The sequence below is a fragment of the Carassius carassius genome, chromosome 45 (genome assembly GCF_963082965.1).
Source record: "Carassius carassius chromosome 45, fCarCar2.1, whole genome shotgun sequence".
In the NCBI taxonomy this organism is placed as follows: Eukaryota; Metazoa; Chordata; class Actinopteri; order Cypriniformes; family Cyprinidae; genus Carassius; species Carassius carassius.
In genome coordinates, this window is record NC_081799.1 from 7,544,470 (window position 1) to 7,565,032 (window position 20,563).

At 36.7% G+C, this 20,563-nt stretch overlaps 1 protein-coding gene and 1 long non-coding RNA gene across 2 annotated transcripts; one reads left to right on the plus strand and one right to left on the minus strand.

The window, feature by feature from the left end:
* Positions 1-12,069: 12,069 nt before the first annotated feature.
* Positions 12,070-15,130, minus strand: LOC132127327 (uncharacterized). Its single transcript, XR_009427513.1, has 3 exons — positions 15,003-15,130; positions 13,819-13,967; positions 12,070-12,316 (listed from the first exon to the last, which is right to left on the minus strand). It is a non-coding gene; the product is annotated as an uncharacterized LOC132127327 (long non-coding RNA).
* On the plus strand, positions 13,677-19,431 carry anxa3b (annexin A3b). The gene is made up of 15 exons (XM_059539134.1): positions 13,677-14,059; positions 14,884-14,938; positions 15,382-15,426; positions 15,549-15,596; positions 15,687-15,774; positions 15,924-16,018; positions 16,107-16,220; positions 16,302-16,392; positions 16,503-16,582; positions 16,687-16,743; positions 17,475-17,568; positions 17,714-17,809; positions 17,978-18,036; positions 18,166-18,288; positions 19,151-19,431. The coding sequence occupies exons 3-15, from the start codon at positions 15,412-15,414 to the stop codon at positions 19,211-19,213; spliced, it is 1,023 nt and encodes a 340-aa protein (XP_059395117.1). The 5' UTR covers positions 13,677-14,059; positions 14,884-14,938; positions 15,382-15,411; the 3' UTR covers positions 19,214-19,431.
* Positions 19,432-20,563: the final 1,132 nt, after the last annotated feature.

Below are 20,563 nucleotides of genomic sequence, written 5' to 3' on the forward strand. Positions count from 1 at the left end.
TGAACCGTAACCATTTGTAACTCAAATTGTAACCAAAACAACCATTTTTCCGGCGTGTAAAGAACATTTGAATCATCTAAAGAACCTTTTCTCACTATTACACTTTTAGAAATAATGGTTCTTTATTGGCATCAATGGTTCCATTTAGAACCTTTAACATCCATGGAAATGTTCCAGTGCATTTTATAGTGGAAAACGATTCTTTAGATTATTTAAATAATCTTTACACTTAAAAAAAAAACTGTGGTTCTTTTAGGAACAATTTACTGAAAGTTTCTTTGGGGATTTAAAAATAGTTCTTCCGTGGCATCACTGCGCAAAGTCTTATTCTGAGCCCTTACATATTTTTAAGATGGTTAAGGTTCTTTATGGAACTGTATAGGTGCCAATAAAAAACTATTTTCATTCAGACTTCATATGACTAGCTACAGTTTAAAACCATTAAAATCTAAAAAATGGTTTCCATTTTTTTTTCTCTAATTAACTTCTTACAATTTCGACAGCTGGACGAAAGTTCAATGGGGTGCATGCTCAGCCAAAAATGGCAATAACGTGACTAGTCAATAGGAACTTGGACTGTTTCTAATCAGTTGCAAGAGACAAAAAATGTAAAAAGAAAATCAAAAAATACCTTTGCGATAAATATAAATGATAACTGTGGTATACATAATTGACTCTGGGCTAATGCATTTATTATTATTTTTATGAGAACACTTATGGGTTAACAGCATTGTGGTTGCATTATCACCTCCTGGTTGCGAATTTTTATTTATTTATTTATTGTATAGGCCTACAACATTCCGTCTTCAGTTTTTCCTTGCATGTCCAAAAGTATTTCTGGGCAATAACCGTAAGCATTGTCTCTAATGGATGAAAACGTGGGTCACTAAATAAACAAAAGTTTAGAGGCGCTAGCTCGCAGACAGAGGAAATGGGCAGGTTTCCCGCGGTCCATATGTCAGTAATTTGGGGGCATTGTATACCTTGGCCTGAGAGAGAGGCTCGTGATCGATGGAGGGGTGAAAAGCCCGAGTCGCTGGCTCCGCGCCCTGCCCCGAAAATTGCTTTCAGCTGATAGCTTCATTTCACTTGACATTTATCAAGTGGATTACTGTGTGTTTCTCTGTTTACCACTACCATGATGGAGAGGATTGTGATAGCAGCGGGGAGACCAAATGTTTTTCCTTCTGTGTCGCTGGAAATATATACATGTAAATTGGCTCTGTAAACTCTTGAATTGACAGTAAACTCCCATCGCAGAATATACACACACTGCGTAACGTGGACCGTCACCTCTTGACCCGTGTCGGAACGGGGTCAGTGTGCATGCAAAATCAAAACAATACATCTATTAACAGGCAAGTGTCCATCGGCATTTTCTGTTTGCCGTGCAAAAACACATGGAAATCTTCCATATTTCCACCCTTGTTTGCATGCAAATGAGTTAGGACTGCACTGCATTATTCATCCTCTCAGTCTCGTGACGATGCTAGAACACTGATCTGCTGGTTAGGTGGGAATATGAGCACTTTACAGACAACGGGAGCAGAGCTGTGCTATACTTTCCCTGTCCGCGTGCACTGATTACGGTCCACGCACGCGTCCTTACCCGGAGATGCCTCGAGAGCGCGTTTAATCACTTCAGTGGCACCGAATTGGCTCGACGCGTCCTCGCCTGAAGTGCGCGAGCCACCCCGACCGCCTCATCAAGAATCCAATCAGTTTAAGCGCGAGATGCACTTCGCTGGAGATGAAAAGAGATTTTCCGTCGTGATGTCGGTGCCATAAGGGCATGATCACTGCATATGCAAAGTGGAAGGGAAATTAGCGCGGATTCTCTTCCTCTGATAGTCATGCATATATCAGGGGAGCGAGTAAGGAGTTCAAATCGAAGCCTTTTCTGGCAAATACATTATTCATTCTTGATCTCAGGTCAATCTGAGCGCTTTTTCAAGAATTACACAACTTAATATGTGGCTGCTAGTGAACTGCATTGTAATGCAGGCTTGATGATAGCCTGCGCGAGCGCGCGGTTAGATTTAACCGCCGCGTGCTCATGTCACTTCACACTTGAATTGGACTTCGAGCTCGCCGCTGTTATTCGATATCAGCCTAACAAACTTTTCCTCCCTGATCATTTATTATGCTGCCTGTGAGGAAACGCAGAATTGAAATCCATCTTTTTTATAGCAAACCTTTTTTTTTTCTACAGTTTTCTGCACATTGAGGGACCTTTCAAGGTTCTTTGTAATGGAAAAATAGGTTCTTTAGATTATTAAAATGTTATGTACAATAATATTTTTTATTTTAAGAAGTGTTCACTGAAAGGTTATTTTGGGAAATCAGGTTCTTCGAAGTCCAAAAAAGAAAACAATATTTTACTGTTTTCTTTCCTTGTGTTTACTTATTTCCTAATTAAATTTGGAAGTTGAAACAGGAGCGAGTGATGCGCTTATCCCTTAATAATAAAAAAAGTCTCTATAATAACACAAAATAGACAGTAGCCGCAGCTATGAACTATGATTTATGCTATTGCTCGGTTCAGGTGGTATAAGAGGAACTTAAGCCAGAGCCCTGTTCATCTCAGAGCCATTTGATTAGACAAAATGAGAGATCATCAATCTGTTTTCCATGAAGTGGAAATTTGGAGTTTTTAATTTATTTTATAATAAATAATATAAAGCTTTATATATAGATTTTTTCTTTAAGTGTAAATTGCTTAATTTTACACCCTAAGCTTAGCTAACTTTAAACCTTTTATTGTTTTCCAAGCACTACAAATGCAGATCTGATTTTTATACAAAATGTAAACTTTAGACTTTACAGGTTAGACACATTATTGAATTTTACATGGATGAAAATTGGGCTGTTAGGGAGAGACTTAACAGTCTTTAAATCAGTGTTGTGGGAAGTTACTTTTAAATGTAACACACTGCAATATTGTGTTACTCCATAAAAACGTAACTAATCACGTTAGTTAGTTTTTATGAAAAGTATGAAATTACATTACTCTTGTGTTAGCCTACCTTTTGAAAGTAGGGAAAAAAGTAATCTGATTATGTAACTCGTTTACTTGTAAAGTGTTACCCCCAACACTGCGTACAATGACACAAACTGAATAAAGATCCTAGCTCAAGAAGAATTTTCAGAACTCACAACTTTCATGGAATTTTTGTCCACTTTTTTTTCTTTCAGAAAGATGATTCATCAGGCAAACAGTTAAACAACAGCACAATCCATTGAATGCACTTACTTCAGCCTCATTTCCATTCCTGTCATAAATGAAATATGGCGCAAATCTGACTACGATCTATTCTAGTTGGGATTTTAGTCTGTGGAAATAGTTTCCTTCCGGTTGCCCTCCATCCAACCTGAACGACCTAAACCTGTGCTATACGTGCAATTAGATCCCTACCCAGGGTGCGCTCATTAGATGGATCCTATTGAACAGAAACGTCTTTGAGTTTGAAACTGTCATTTCAAATCGTCTGGACCTTGTGATTACCAGCACGGGAGGAATTATATATTTAGCTTTAAGTCTGTGGCGATTTCCTGCCCCTGTCTTGATCCTAAGTGACTGGAGCTCTAGATGCCCCCATCTCCACGGAGTCTCGATATCCCCTCGGGAGGACTGTAATCAACAGCTCAAAGCACGGAGAGATGCGAGATGAGGCGAGTGGGGGTCACGGCATAGGCCTACATGCGCGCATGCACAAAGCTGAAGTCTTTACTGCACAAACGAGGAGGAGGCACCTGCCATGCAAGTTAGTTAAAGGCACACGCGTGTGGTTTGAGAAGCCTCTCACTGAGTCCGAGATCACTAGTGTCAGTGGACTGTAGTTTTGTGTCATGAACAGATTGGGCAGTGGTGTGAGTGACTGCTGTCTAAGGCCACCAAGATTTCTCAGCAAGTAGCATCTAAAAATAGTATACAGTTTACTTCAGGAATCTGAGGTGGTTGGAGTCTCAAACACTGACTTAAAATAAAACTATTTTGGTTCTGAAAAGAACCTTTCAGTGAATTGTGGCTGGCTGCATCTAATCCTCAAGACTGGTTGTACATTTTCTAATTTGGTTATGAAAAAGGCAGATTGGTCTTATTTGTGTTGGAATAGTGAGACTGATTTCCCCTTGGCAAGTGCTAGTTGGTCAAACTAGTTCTTAAGACATGGTGGCTAAGTTTATGCAACTGGCCCCAGTTCTTAAAATAACTTTTTTTGTCTTCGTGTGAAGAACATTTCAGTAATCTAAAGATACTTTTATCCATTGGAAAGGTTCCATGGACGTTAAAGGTGCTTCACTGAATCATTAAAGCCAATAAATAACCTATATATATTTTTAGTGGCATAAAGTCTGGTCAACTTCGTAGCGCATTAACTTCCACAAGAAGGACATGTAAAGCAACCGACCACATTGTATTGTTTTTATGTGTCCTTTAGAGGAGGTTCATCTCAAATGACGCCAGCATAGGAAAAAAAGGTGGTCATTCTTATAAGAAATCGGCGCAAATCAGTAAAGATTTTACATCTATCAAGTGTATAACTTGCTAAGTTCTTAGTAAATCTAGCCTCTATCATGTTGGCTTCATACGGTTTTAAATAAATCCAAAATTATTGATTACTTATTGACTGGATTCAATTCAATGACTAAAAATATCATGTGGTGCAACCATCAAGTAGAAAGTAATATCATAATGTCCTTAAACCGTGAGTGTACACATCTTAGTCATTATTTTAAAAAAAAAGGATTTTGTAGGTTTACAAGGTTTTTAATATCATGAATTATTATTAATTAATATAACATGTTAAGGAATCACATCATGACATTTTAAAAATGGAAATGCCTTTGTCTATGCATAAAAAAAATCTAATTATGTGATATTTTAGCTGATTTATTGATCTTGACAGACATAATAAGCGTCTGCGGTCCTCTCCATGATCATTTCCTGTTGTTATGATTGTGCTGGTGTTGCTGGACCTCGTGACCGATTTCCTGTTTTTGAATTTTATTAAAATACTTCAAGAATTAAATTTTTTATCAAGTTTTTCTTCATTGTGATATCAGGATTGTTGTATCACGGATATATATTTTTGACAAATACAAGTCTTTTGTATTTTTTATGTACTTTTAGATAAATTAATAAATAGGACAACAAAAAAAAATCCATATGTTAATTAGTTATAATGCGAAATTAGCCATAGGCTAATGCCCCCCAGAGTTCAGTGTCATCAGAGAGCAGGCTCATGATGCCTCACAGAGCCCCTCTTATCAAACACTAAGTCACGAAGAAGAAGGATTAAAGCATCTGAGTCCAATACATGAAAAGCGTCATTAAAGAATCGTCTTTTCGAGGGTAAATGCTCGGAGTGGACAGGAAGTCTACTAATCTGTAACCTGATGCATGCGCAAGGAAGGAAGGACTCAGGAACCAGCCTTCAGAGCTTTCACCAATCATATTCATCACAGAACCCAGTCCAGCCTCATTAGACCACAGCGCTGCACTTAACTAAACATCTTTTCCATAAAATAAATGCTTCCAGGTTACCCTCCGAGCAGGTCGCGCTCGCATCTGATCTCAATTACCGCCGTGCATCGGTCGAGGCTCGAGCCCGGCCCATGGCGCAGTGCTGGACCTCTGGATCCACCGGCTGGAAGCCTCCTGTACGACACATTAAACAATGGGGGCTGGGGGGCTTATTGAATAATTGGTTCCTCATGGGTTCTTTCTCGAGGAATATTAATTACGAGACGATCCAAGCCTTTTGGGGTCTTCGGGTGAGCACTGTGGGGAAGTGAGGCCCAGTGCAGCGACGGTGCACTGTTTGAGGGGTTTAACTGTCATTTAGGGAGGAGATCGGACATTGGGTTTGTAGCTCAAGAGGAGATATTTCTCTCCAAAGGGTAAAGAATTTCATGTGGATTGAGGTTTTGGCAGAGTTTCCCAAATTAATAGAGTCTTTCAGCATCTGATTTTTCTTACGGTCGGTGGAAATGAAGAAAAGAAAAGAACAACCCAGAGCTGCACTGCATATGTTTTCTACTGGCATGGGAAAAATACTTGTTTTCTCTCAAACAGGACGCCAAAATACCAAAAAAGAAAGTTTGTTTGTCTGTCTCCTGTGGTCCTTGGATCCTTGACGACGCATATCAATCTTTCGTCTTTTTAGTCTCGCTGTGGTTAGTTTTAAAAGCAGCAAAGGCTTCATTTTAATGTGTTTGTTAGGAAGGAGCATGTATATACAATTAAAGCCTCTTATTTAGTCATTTCTCCTGATTTAGACAACACTCCACCATGTGGCAACAGACAGAAGGACAGCCTCCCGACTACTATTGTATAGTATTTTTTCCTTCTTTATAGGATTTGAGCAATTTTTTGATTTTTTTTCTGATGCGAATAAATAATGTTTGGGGGTGGGATCTGTATTTTTTGTTGTTGCTTAGATTAGGGTTCATAAACTTTATGGCATGATTAAGAGTAGGTCAGGCTAGTTATGACACTTTGTACTTAGTTTAATATTTTTTGATGATATACAGTAGGTTAAGAAAGAAAAAAACAACACAGTTAATTTAAAACAAGTTACAGTATCGTCATAAAAGGATCCTGCTTAGAAACGGCATATCATAGATAGATTTAGATATATTTAAATCGTAAAATAATTTAAAAAGAAAAGAAAAAAACCGTTAAGCAGCAAAAAGAAAAGAAAAACAGTTTAGGCATAAGATATCACATTTAAAACCATGGTAATTGTATTATTAAAATTTACAATTATTTTACTTTTATTCCAGTAAATGTATAACATTTATAACAACTTGTGTGACGAAGGACGACTACTTTCAGGCAGATAAAACTGACTGTTTGAGAATCAGCCAATCAGAAGTGTCACTGCGCTCTGCGGCTCGCGGAAGCAGACGGTTTTAGTTTCAGTTTCGAAACACTTGGAAGAGATCGCTGACGTTGAAAGACTGCGGTGTTATTTCATAAATAATATAAGAAAGTGACGCTGTACTTATTTACAATTTCCTAGTAATGTGTGCGTGCAACTACCAGTAAGTATACTGAAGTTTGTTGTTATTTTTACCTCAATAATGTCGCGGCATGTTGCTGCTCATTGTCGTACAGTAGGCTATAATGGCGGAGCTTCGTACTGCTCTTGTGTTTAATTGTTGATAATGCTGTTTATTACTGAAAGTGTTGCTCTGCAAACTTTATGTGCCTTAATTGAAATAATTTCTGTTCTTGCACGATGTGTAACGTTGTTTAATTTAAGGAGTAACTCTGCAGTCCATAATTATTAAATGTTCAGCTGAATTTGGCATGTTGTATATTGTTGTAATTAATGTGCAGCAAAGTAATCTTTGAATAGAGATATTGTGTACTACTGCATTTCTGAGTTTGTATTTACTTAGTAATAACCATTTATTATAACACTGTATTTAAGTCATACATACCAAAACTATAATTTAATTTTTGATGGTGTTTGTTTTATTATATACCTGTTAGGCACGTAATAATTCTTTGTTATTTATATAGAGAGTTTACATTTTTACTGATTTATGTCTGTATCTCTATTTCAGAACCACACACATATACTTTGAACCTTTATTTCAATAAAACACCTAAACGGAACATCTCGTCTGCATTCTAATCGATGCCCCCTGGTGGTCACAACCTTCCAAAGACCAGTCAAATTATACAGTCCTTAACAATCACCAAAACTACTTGCTCCAAACAAAACAAAACAAAAAACTCCTTCGTGTTGTCCTCAGAAAGTCTACAAGTCAACCTTCACTTAAAATCTGTACTATTTATAGTTGTCGATTGTCTGCTAGTGTATTTTATTGTTTTCACTATAATCCATCTTTAGCAAAAATCTGAGTTTTCAAATAGGAATATTTGTTTTTATTCATTTTCCAGTTAATTACTGGAATCTTTTCTGGGAGCGTCCTAGGCTGTTTCGCGCTGATGGATTACACCCCAGCAGAATCGGAGCGGAGCTGCTCTCTGACAACATCTCCAGGACACTTCGCTCCATGTGACTAGTAAGACAATTCTCTAATAACTATTATGATGAGTTTTGTTCCACCCGCTTAAATGATAAAAGTACTTGCGCTGTAAAAACTATTAAGACTGTGTCTGTTCCCCGAATAGTGAGGTCAAAATATAATGTAGGATCTAGAAAAAATCTTATCATAATTAAATCAGAAAAATGTAAGTAAGTAAATGAACAAAAACAATTTTTAAAGTTTGGGCTCATAAATATTAGATCACTCACACCCAAAGCAGTTATTGTAAATGAAATGATCACAGATAATAGTTTTGATGTACTCTGCTTGACTGAAACCTGGCTAAAACCAAATGATTATTTTGGTCTAAATGAGTCTACTCCACCAAACTACTGTTATAAGCATGAGCCCCGTCAGACTGGTCGTGGTGGAGGTGTTGCAACAATATATAGTGATATTCTCAATGTTACCCAGAAAACAGGATACAGGTTTAACTCTTTTGAAATACTTCTGCTAAATGTTACACTGTCAGACATGCAAAAGAAATCTAATGTATCTCTTGCTCTGGCTACTGTGTATAGACCACCAGGGCCGTATACAGAATTCCTAAAAGAATTTGCAGATTTCCTCTCAGACCTTCTAGTTACAGTTGATAAGGTGCTAATCATGGGAGATTTTAATATTCATATTGATAATGCAAATGATACATTAGGACTTGCGTTTACTGACCTAATAAACTCCTTTGGAGTCAAGCAAAATGTCACCGGGCCCACTCATCGTTTTAATCATACACTAGATTTAATTATATCGCATGGAATCGATCTTACTGCTATAGATATTGTACCCCAAAGTGATTATATTACAGACCATTTCCTTGTATCGTGCATGCTGCGTATAACTGATATTAACTATATGTCTCAGCGATACCGTCTGGGCAGAACTATTGTTCCAGCCACCAAAGAAAGATTCGCAAATAACCTGCCTGATCTATCTCAACTGCTATTTGTACCCATAAATACACATGAATTAGACGAAATTACTGACAACATGGGCACTATTTTCTCTAATACATTAGAAGCTGTTGCCCCCATCAAATTGAAAAAGGTTAGAGAAAAACGTACCGTGCCATGGTATAACAGTAATACTCACTCTCTCAAGAAAGTAACTCGTAGTCTTGAACACAAATGGAGAAAAACTAACTTGGAAGTTTTTAAAATTGAATGTAAAAACAGTATGTCCAGCTATAGACAGGCTCTAAAAACTGCTAGGGCAGAGCATATCCACAAACTCATAGAAAATAACCAAAACAATCCAAGGTTTTTATTTAGCACAGTGGCTAAGTTAACAAATTACCAGACACCATCTGATTCAAATATTCCACCAACGTTAAATAGTAATGACTTTATGAATTTCTTCACTGATAAAATAGATAACATTAGAAATACAATAGCGAATGTAGATTCTACAGCGTCTAACACTTCAGTTTCATCCATCGCACCCAAAGATAAACTGCAGTGCTTTACAACTATAGGACAGGAAGAGCTAAATAAACTTATCACTGTATCTAAACCAACAACATGTTTATTAGATCCTGTACCCACTAAATTACTAAAAGAGCTGTTACCTGTAGCCGAAGAACCGCTTCTCAATATCATTAACTCGTCGTTATCTTTAGGTCACGTCCCAAAACCATTCAAGCTGGCGGTTATCAAGCCTCTTATTAAGAAACCAAAACTAGATCCTAGTGTACTGGCAAATTATAGGCCTATTTCAAATCTTCCATTTATGTCTAAAATTTTAGAAAAAGTTGTGTCTGCTCAATTGAGCACCTTCCTGCATAAAAATGATCTGTATGAAGAATTTCAGTCAGGTTTTAGGCCCCACCATAGCACAGAAACTGCACTTGTTAAAATTACAAATGACCTGCTCCTTGCGTCAGATCAAGGCTGCATCTAATTTCTAGTCTTACTTGATCTTAGTGCTGCGTTCGACACCATAGATCATGACATACTCATAGATCGATTACAAAACTATACAAGTATTCAAGGGCAGGCTCTAAGATGGTTTAGATCCTACCTGTCCGATCGCTACCATTTTGTTTACTTAAATGGGGTGTCATCACATTTATCATCAGTAAAATATGGAGTGCCACAAGGATCCGTCCTAGGTCCCCTTCTATTTTCAGTATATACATGTTGCCCCTTGGTAATATTATTAGAAAATACGGAATTAGCTTCCACTGTTATGCTGATGATACTCCGCTATATATCTCAACAAGACCCGATGAAACTTCCCAATTATCTAAGCTAACAGAGTGTGTTAAAAATTTAAAAGATTGGATGACAAATAATTTTCTCCAATTAAATTCGGATAAGACAGAGATATTAATTATTGGACCAAAAAACACCACACAGAATCTTGTAGATTACAATCTGCAACTAGACGGATGTACTGTTACTTCTTCTACAGTCAGAAATCTGGGTGTTATTTTAAACAGCAACTTGTCTTTTGAAAATCATATTTCCAATGTTACAAAAACTGCATTCTTCCATCTTAGAAACATTGCCAAGCTACGAAACATGTTATCTGTTTCTGATGCAGAAAAGCTAGTTCATGCATTCATGACCTCTAGACTGGACTATTGTAACGCACTTCTAGGTGGTTGTCCTGCATCTTCAATAAACAAGCTACAGGTAGTCCAAAATGCAGCAGCTAGAGTCCTTACCAGGTCAAGAAAATATGATCATATTACCCCAATTTTACAGTCTCTGCACTGGCTACCTATTAAGTTCCGTATCAGTTACAAATGATCATTACTTACCTATAAGGCCCTAAATGGTTTAGCTCCTGCGTACCTAACTAGCCTTCTACCACGCTACAACCCATCACGCACCCTAAGGTCACAAAATGCTGGACTTTTGGTAGTTCCTAGGATAGCAAAGTCCACTAAAGGAGGTAGAGCTTTTTCACATTTGGCTCCCAAACTCTGGAATAGCCTTCCTGATAATGTTCGGGGTTCGGACACACTCTCTCTGTTTAAATCTAGATTAGAAACGCATCTCTTTCGCCAAGCATTCGAATAATGTATCTCTTAAATTGTGAGTGTAGTTGCATCTGCATTTTTATTCTTTAGCTTGGGTTAAACTAATTTTACTTTGTTGGATCAGCAGCTATGCTAATGATGTCTCTATTTTGTTTCTATGTTTTGCCACGGGATGTAACTAGGATTTACACAAGCTCCAGTCTGGATCCAGAACACCTGAGAAGAGATGATGCTGACCCTCAGAGGACCCCAGATGATGCTAACCTTGAATCAACAAACAGAACTAACAATTATTGCTACATGTGTGACTGCATCATATAATTACTATTAATTAATAATATTGATAGTTCATCATCTAGCTGACTACGTCTTGTATTATTATTATTATTTTTATTTTTATAAAATCCTGTCAAACGTGCACAAACTACTAGCTACTACTAAATATTGTAGAAACATAATTTTCTGTAAAGTTGCTTTGTAACTATTTGTATTGTAAAAAGCGCTATACAAATAAACTTGAATTGAATTGAATTGAATTGAATTTTTAGGGGGGGGGGGGGTCGTAAATACAATTTTTGGAATACATTTTGCACATATTTACATTATTATGGAAAGTATAGTAAATGTTTGGCTAATGTTCGATAGAAGTGTTACGAGCAGAAATGCTGAAAAACTGTGATTTTAAAAGTTAAATTCATATGCATTTCAGTAGGCATTAACTTAGCAGATGAAATACAATTTAAAGAACATATTTAAAAACAAAAAAAGAAATAAAATGTTAATATCAGAGGACAACAGTTATCAGAGGAAAATATTATATAAGAGGAAATTAAAAGCTGGTTTATGAGCAAATGGTTTTGCCAGCGGCTTACCTTTTTAGTTTAGGCTAAACAATACAATATGAATACAAATACATTGAAAAATATATTTTTTCACATTTTATATTTTCTAAACACGCAAATCTTTTTTTCTTGGTATTAAGTCAATTTATATCTAATTGAATCAAAGTAGTTTTTTTTCCATCTCAAATGTTCTCACTTTATCCAGAATAAAATTCTAGATATCATATTTCATAAATGGAAGTAATTGGCTCTGGGTTCTGGCTTTGCCTCAGCTATAGTGTGAGGACCAAGCTCTTCCGGCTCTCTTGATAATCCCACAGTGTTCTGGATCAATCTGCACTCGAGACGTTATTCCGGCCTCGGCTTGGATCGTCCGCTGCTTCCTTCAGCCCACAATTTCCTCAAGGGTGCTGCACTGGAGATGAGACTATAGATAACAGTAGAAATACACTCAGCTGGCCTCTCGTGAAATTGAAATATGAACGTATCTACAGCAGTGGTGTGGAGAACATGTGATTTAGAGAAGCTGTAAACCTCAACAGCTCTTGACAAATGAGAGCTGAATCAGACTTTCATCAGGCTCTTTACTTTTCACACTATATCCGTTTCTCGTTTCTGAGAAATGTCCACGAGGTCAGGGCTTTCGAAAAATAAAGCTAATTGTGTATATTTGACAGTAATGACCAGCAGAGGGAGGCAGCAGACAGTGTAACCCGTTAGAATCTGTTACTGGGACACCGGGGCTAGTTGTCACAAGCCTTCAATCTTAGTCATAGTAAAACCTTAGACTAAAAAGCCAATATATTTAATTATTATTATTATTAGCAGTGGTTTTTGTATATTAGTTTCAAACGTCTAGTTCATTTAATCCCTCTTGAATCTGTATAATTTTCGGGAACCATGTCCTAAACTAAAATGACAATGTATATTTCTATTTTTGTAATAGTAAACATCTGAACACAATAAAACTACACGAGTGCACTATAAACAATGTAGGATTTTTTTTTTAAACTAGGTTCAACTTTTTTCATGTTTGTAGGTAAACTGTTGTTTTAAATATTTACACTTATGCATTTGGCAGATGTTTTTATCCAAAGTAACCTTAAATGCATTCAAGGTAGGCATCATATTTATGAGTTAAATAATTTCTTTTGATTTTTAAAAAATATTAATTTAATAAATTTATTACAATAACAGCCCAGCCCCCAATTATTTCCATTATTGCAATTTCATGAATTCTTTTTTTTTAAGAAGGTTTTTTTTTTTGATAATTGTACTGTTTATATTTTTTATTTGTATTATTATTATTATTTATTTATTTTTCTGGATACCATTAAATCGCCTAGACCAAAAAAATGGATTTACTCTGAAACTTTTTTTTACTCAGAAATTGCTAGTAAATTTAATAAAATAATAAAAAGAGGGAAAAAAGGCAAGACTCTGAATTGAAAGAAATTTTTACGAATCAAAATCGAACAATATTTTCTTTTACATTTCATAGTTTGAATGTAATTAATTTTTGGTATGCTGTGCAAGATTATTAACTTTAATATTTCGCAAAATGTATTCTTCTCAAATGAGTGTCAATAAACTGAAGCTTTCCACTGTGACAACTTACCCCATACAGTGCCAACATAGTTAACATGTTTACTAAACTAAATTCTTTTTCCTAATCAATAATTGTAAATATTCAATAGCTTTTTTGGAGCTGAGACTGCAGAAATACATTGTTTGGACACTGTTATGTTCCAGCAGTACTGTTATGCAAGTGTGTCATTCCCTGTGTACAGTATATTCCTTATTTATGTGAGTTGTGCTCCGCATTAATAATATAATGGTGTGTGTTAGTTAAGAACTCATTTTTATTGCTCCCTCATATTTTTCCATGACGTCAGTGATTTTTGTAACCCCCCTATCAGATAGGCCTACCTCTCTCTCCTGTCTGCTGTTTGTCCCGAAGTAAGGATGCAGAGGGAACCTGTGGGTAACCTGTGGTTGTTTGTTCTGTATGGGACGGTCATATGGTCGGTGGTTTCCATCTATCTTCTCATCTGTGTCTACCTGCTCTGCACTTTACACTGTAAGATTCATAAAGAGCAGAATCACGTGGAGAACAACGACTTTGGAGACATCGTATAATGAGCTTGTAATTGGCTTACATCTTTCTCTGGTGAGGATTGTTGTTGGGCTTGTTAAAATCCCAGTTAACTACTGATTGTGCTTTTTTCTGGTTTAGAATGACTTCCACAACTTAACTGAACAGGAAAGGACTAGTTAAATGCATTCTTTGTATTTGTTTTGTAGTTAAATATATGTAAAAGGAAGACGTACTGTTATTACCTTTCAGTAAATGATACTCTTCATAAATGTTTTCTTCCCACCAAGACCTAAGACTTCATGAATTGTCCATTAAACAGTAATGTGCTAATCAAACAGGAACGTTCAGTAAGCTCATGTAAACATATTTATATGTGACGTTTCATGTTTTAGTTTTATGACTGTACTAACAGCTGCTGGTTCTGGCAGAAGACCCAAAGTTAATAAAACAATCAATCAACTTCCTAGTTTGCACAGGATATTTTGAAGTGATGTTTAATTTTAGTTGGGGTCATTTTCCATATATGAGGTTTCGTGCTCATTTTGGCATCAATATACAGCTCCCACGACTTATTAAACTGGTGTGTATGTAAAATATGGCATTCGTTTGTCACAAACTAGTCTATTAAGACCAGGCCTAATGATCTCAACTCCACAGAATAGTTTGTTCTGGGAACATGAGATTTTATTTCTGAAGACAGAATAGGCTGTAAGAAAATAAATATCTGCTAAAGGCAAATAAAACTAGCACATTGTACATTTTAACTGGTTTATCACCACATGTATCACTTATCTTTGTGATTTGTGGCTCTCAGTTGTGGCCACGTATGTAAAACTGGCGTGATACACGAGTTGGTGATCTCATTTTGATCTCATATCCTCTGTATTTGGGTGTAGTCCCAGAGAGACCCGTGAAAGGTGTGGCTTACAGTGGACGGACGCTTTAACAGAGGTAAAGTTTAAAGTTTTCTTCCTTTGTCTATATAAAATAGCGTTAAATCCAATCGCGCGCTTACCGACATTGTCGAGTTTGATGTTTTGTTTGTTACGGTGTTGCCAAGTATTCATCTGTAAAAGACGCCATATTTTCACGTTCTGTCGGGTTTGATCTCAGCGAGCACATAGTGATGTTAGCGGATTTGGTCATGCTCTTGTGAATCGCATATGAAATTGCATGGAGAATACACTTTGCAATGAGACCTAGGCTATATAATCGGGATTTAATCTTCCATTTTTAACACGTATTTCATTAATGCGTTAAAAATGGCCTGCGTTAGGAGAATTAACGCTGCTGCTTTTGATAAAATATCCCAACTTTCGTTAGTTACTAAAATTATGTAAGTTAAGAATCATTTATATTTATGTTTACTATAACTAGATAACATCTGTTTACAGAACTGAAACCCACCCACAACAACAGCAGGAATGTCTTCTGTATGGGTCAGTTTCATTTGTACTGTAACCATTTCAGGATAGAGTGACTCTACATTTACATTTCAGTGATATTTACTGATGATTATCATCTTTCAGAAGACTTATTACTGTCTATTTTCTGTTTTCAGGATGATTTGGATCTTCTCCTGGACTCCCCCTCCTCTTTGACTGTAAATGTAAGATTCTGGTTGTATTTTATAAAGTTATGCATTTCATATAGTAAGTTAAACATGCTCCTATATTAACATGATCCATGTTTTGCTAAGTCAACGGTACGTGGCACCATTAAGGAGAAGCCGAGCTTTAATCCAGCCGAGGATGCTGCCGCTTTAAGGAAAGCTATTGAAGGCATTGGTAAGTCACTAACATGGGTGTGGACTTTAGTGTACTTATACTAGTGTACACATCCAGCTGAGATGTTGAAATCCTGTTGCTTTCTGTTTGCTGGCTGTTTGCCTTTTTGCACAATAAGGAACTGTGTGTTTGCATTTGTAACTCCTCAGGCACTACTGAAAAGACTCTTATTGACATTCTAACTCAAAGAAGCAATGCCCAACGCCAACTCATCTGTAAAGCGTATCAGGACGCCACTGGGAAGGTAAAACCCCATGTTACCTGTACACACGTTGAAGTAAGTGATGACTGTTGTCTGATATATAAAAACATGCGTATGTTTTTCATCTTAGGCTCTCTGTGATGACTTGGAAGGTGATACACATGGAGATTTTGAGGATATTTTGGTGGCCCTGATCACTCCTCCTGCTAAGTTTGACTGCCAAGAGTTCACACGGGCTATAAAAGTACACAATGCATTTCTTTTCTGCCTTTATTTAACCAAGATTACATCAATGAAGTTGTTAACAGATTGAGTTTGATCACAGGGTGCTGGTACAGATGAAAGCGTTTTGATAGAAATTTTTGCATCACGCTCCAACCATCAAATCAAAGCTATGTGTGATGCATATTTGGCTGGTATGTATTTTTTAATGTAACTTATTATATATTTTCCTTTTATTATACTTTTTATTTTTCTTACAGTACTTTGACTCTTGGATGCCATTTAAGTGTTGTCTATTTTCCAGAAACCGGAAGAGCTCTAATTCACGACCTGAAATCTGAGGTGTCAGGGGACTTTGAAAAGACCTTGTTGATCCTCGCTGAGGTTCAGTCAAATCAGTTTTTTTCTTTTGGTCCTGCACCATATTTAAATTCATTCAAATGAGTGATGCTGCTGTTTCACTTACCATTTTTCTTTCTAACTAAAAGGGTAAGAGGGTTGAAAGTACAAACGTGGACGTGGCAAAAGCTAAAGAGGATGCCAAGGTAAAGTGAAAACACTATTGCTGATGTTTTATCAGGTGTATACATAAGTACAATCAAACTCGGTAAAAAGAATCAAATGAAAAAACAAAATTTCCAATATATACCCACATACTTGAGTTACTCTGCCCATGTATGACTGTGTATCAAAAGGACAGTCCACCCAAAAATGAAAAGTCTTACTTCATTTATTCACCCTCATGTCGTTCCAAACCTGCATGAGTTTCTTTCTGTCATGACGACTCTCAAAGAGTTTTAGCATGGTAATATACATGGCCATGGTAATGTGTTTAGTTTTGGCGGAATGGATCTGCTACGCTGATGCTGCGGCGGCAGAGCAAGTACAGAGTCTTGCTACTGCTAATGCATAACATGAAATTAACCCGTGGCAGATCTACACAGGTGGAACTGGGGAAGGGGAGGTTTTTTGAAGCACACTGCAACTGCTACAGCAAGCGCAAGCCAAGTATTTGAATATTAAGCAGCAGCTCATTGGCTGCTAATGTGCAAAGAAACCAATCAGTTGTGCAAATGTGAATAATGATGTGAATCTAATTATATTAGATTTAGTGGCTTGTGCCATCTACAGTTTCATGACAGAACTTTGTATTTCATCTGCAGAACTTAAAAGATCCCACTGACTTCCATTATATTTTTGTTCATACAGTTGATGTCAGTGGGAACCAAAACTGTTTGGTTACCAACATTCTTCTTCTATTTTCCCCACGGTGCAGATCTTGTATGAGGCAGGAGAGAAAAAGTGGGGAACCGACGAGAGCAAGTTTATCGACATCCTCTGCCACAGGAGCGTTCCTCAGCTCAGACAAAGTACACCTGCTGGCTTAGTTTCAGATCTCTCAATTTATATACTATTTTGTAATCATTCTGAAAGAGCTGTGAAACCAGTAAGTGAGGATCAGTGTTCCAGTTTACTTTGAGCAGTGTGAATCACGTCTCAATCTTTATCTTGCAGCTCTGGTTGAGTATAAGAGTCTGAGTGGAAAGACCCTTCAGGAAAGCATTGAACGAGAGATGACTGGAAGACTGGAGGATATTCTGGTGGCTATAGGTGATTAGAAAGTTTTTTTAAGTGGTATTTGTTAAGGCACGTATTCCTCATAAAATAACTGGTTTCAGTTTTGTTTACATATTTTTTTTTAATCTTTTATTTTATATTTTATTGTTACAGCATTAATTTTGAACTTGTAAAATCTAATCGAAAATGTGTCTGCTTTAGTGAAATGTGTGAAGAGCGTCCCAGCATACCTTGCGGAGCGCCTGTATAAAAGCATGAAGGTTAGAACTGTCTTTCTGTTTCCAGTTCCCTTATTTTGTCACATTACAAAAATTATGTACAGTGAAACAAGATTCTGCAATGCCTCTATAAGCAGACTATTTCTGATCAAGAAACACCTGTGCTTTCAGGGTGCTGGTACCACTGAATCTACCTTAACTAGAATCATAGTGAGCCGTTCAGAGGTCGACCTGCAGGACATCAAGGCAGAATATAAGAAGCTCTTTGGCACTTCTTTATACTCTGACATTGCGGTAAGAAGCATTAAATGGGAATTTGTACACTGTACATTACACTGAAAAAATATACTGTAAAAAAACATTCACCATTGCCACTGCAAGTAAACTTCACAAATAATCACATGTAACACATTAACATTACTTGTGAAATTTTGAAGTAGAAAGACTAAAATAGTATTTTCTTGTATAAACATTCTCCTTAAACGTAAAAAAAATCTGCAAATCCTTATTATACACTGGTCAAAGTTACCGCCTACCTCACAATTTAACCAGATCCGTTCTAGACTAGCTTCAGATGTCACGCCCACGGACCGTTGGCTAAACATCTGATGCATATGGGACACAAAAGTGGAAACACTTCAGGAATGTCGAAGTCGTTATCGGATTGGTTGAATTCTACAGGATGTCGCGATCTTTAACGTTCCACCTAGAAACAAAGATACCGTGGCGCCAAACCCCCTCACGAAAGAAGAAAGCCATTTTGTTTGCAACTGTGATGACGAGTGCTTATCAGGATCAGCTAAATGCTGGATTTTAAAAAGTATGTGAAATATTTAAAGTTTGAGGCATAGAATCTTTTCTAGAGTTTTACACACCAGTCTGTTATTGTGGTGACATTTCCACGCCTCGAAACATGACGATGAATGAAACGAACTGTGATTGGTTGTTGGACATGTCGGTCACATGGCTTCATGGGTGGGCCTTGGCCAACGAAAGCTGCCATGAATTCCAGTCCTTCAGCTGGCTACACGAGACTAGAGCCGTTCAGATATTACTGAAGGTGTACATACGAAAATGGCACAGAGTTTTGTTACATTATTGTAATTTAATGTCAGTAGTCACATTCATAATGTTCTTTTGTATGTCTTTATTGTAGTCTGAAACATCAGGGGATTTTTGTCAAACCCTGCTGAAGATCTGTGGTGAAGATGGCAAATGAATGTACCCACTGCCAAAGAAGAATACATCACTGCTGAAGTGCTATAATGTGAAAGAATGTTCAAATATAACTTTATTACAATTAAAATACTATCAGTAAATCAGAAGAGCTTTATGAAATGTATTCTTGAACTAACTTTATTGTTTGTAATCACAGATAACATGTATACTTGGTTCAATAGTAACCCTAATAAAACAAAATATTTTTAGTATCAGAAACTGCATTTTAAATTGACAATTTTTTTTTTACACACTGTGTATACATAATGAAGAATAACTTTTTTTCCCTATGAAATTTAGCGATTTGTGATAGTCTTCAATGTGCTGTTCTGTCCCTGATCCAGCAGGAAGCAGTGAAGTACATGTATTTGGTACCAAAAGGGGTCAACGATTAAAATCTTATAACAATTACAAACATATATTAAAACAGAATTAGGAAGACAACTGATCATAATTCAGATGCTGAAATTAGACTTTCAATCTCATTTGGAGATTATTAATATCTAATCCCCCAAGACAATGCAGATTGTCATGAGAAAGTGATGTTTGCAGATGCTGCTAAAGCCAACAAAAGATTCTTAACTCCTTTCACCAGTAAAGAAACCACTGATGAGACTTGAAACAGGTTTTAATTTGCTCTGGAGCATTTGTGAGGTCACCGACAGATTGTGGAAATATTTGAGGCCCAGAAGTATGATTTCATTCTCATGAGATATGGCTTGCATCAGTGCTAATACTTGGAGATAATGCAAGACACTATTATGAGTGTTTATGCAATGAAAACTGATTTTACACACAGTAATTTGGGTTTTTATTGAAATTCATCACACAGCATATATACAAATTAAGACCCGCACGTGTACAAACAGTCTGCTGAAGTGATTCACATATTCTCTTGATTACTGTTCATAATATATAAGCTGTTAAGTAAGAGAAAAGCTGACCTCTAAACCACGATCTTTCTTTTCAATTAGTCTTCAGACTGGAAAAGAACAATGCACTGGAAAATCCCTAATGCTACACTCGGATTAAAACAGATTTCAACATGATTAAGACAATTCAGCTCTTAATATGCCAAAACTCCATGTAAGATGGTATCATTATGTATATTATGTATCTAGTAAGAAAGAATCATAAGCAGCAACCTTTTAATTTTGGATATGTCATTTGTGTCTCCATGCTGAACATGGGGGGTGACAAGTAAGGGATTAAAGACAGGCCACGACACAAGGTCAGCTTTCACATGGCATACATACAACAGTCATTGTCCTGAAGGATAACGACATTGAAATAATAACTCACGAACATGAGTTGTAAAATATAGTATACTGAATACAGTTCTGATATTCAG

Excerpts from the sequence above, each read along its gene's own strand:
- anxa3b (XM_059539134.1), top strand. Across the intron at positions 16,019-16,106 it reads ATCAGGACGCCACTGGGAAG|GCTCTCTGTGATGACTTGGA; the intron begins GTAAAACCCCAT and ends TTTTCATCTTAG. Across the intron at positions 18,037-18,165 it reads GCCTGTATAAAAGCATGAAG|GGTGCTGGTACCACTGAATC; the intron begins GTTAGAACTGTC and ends CTGTGCTTTCAG.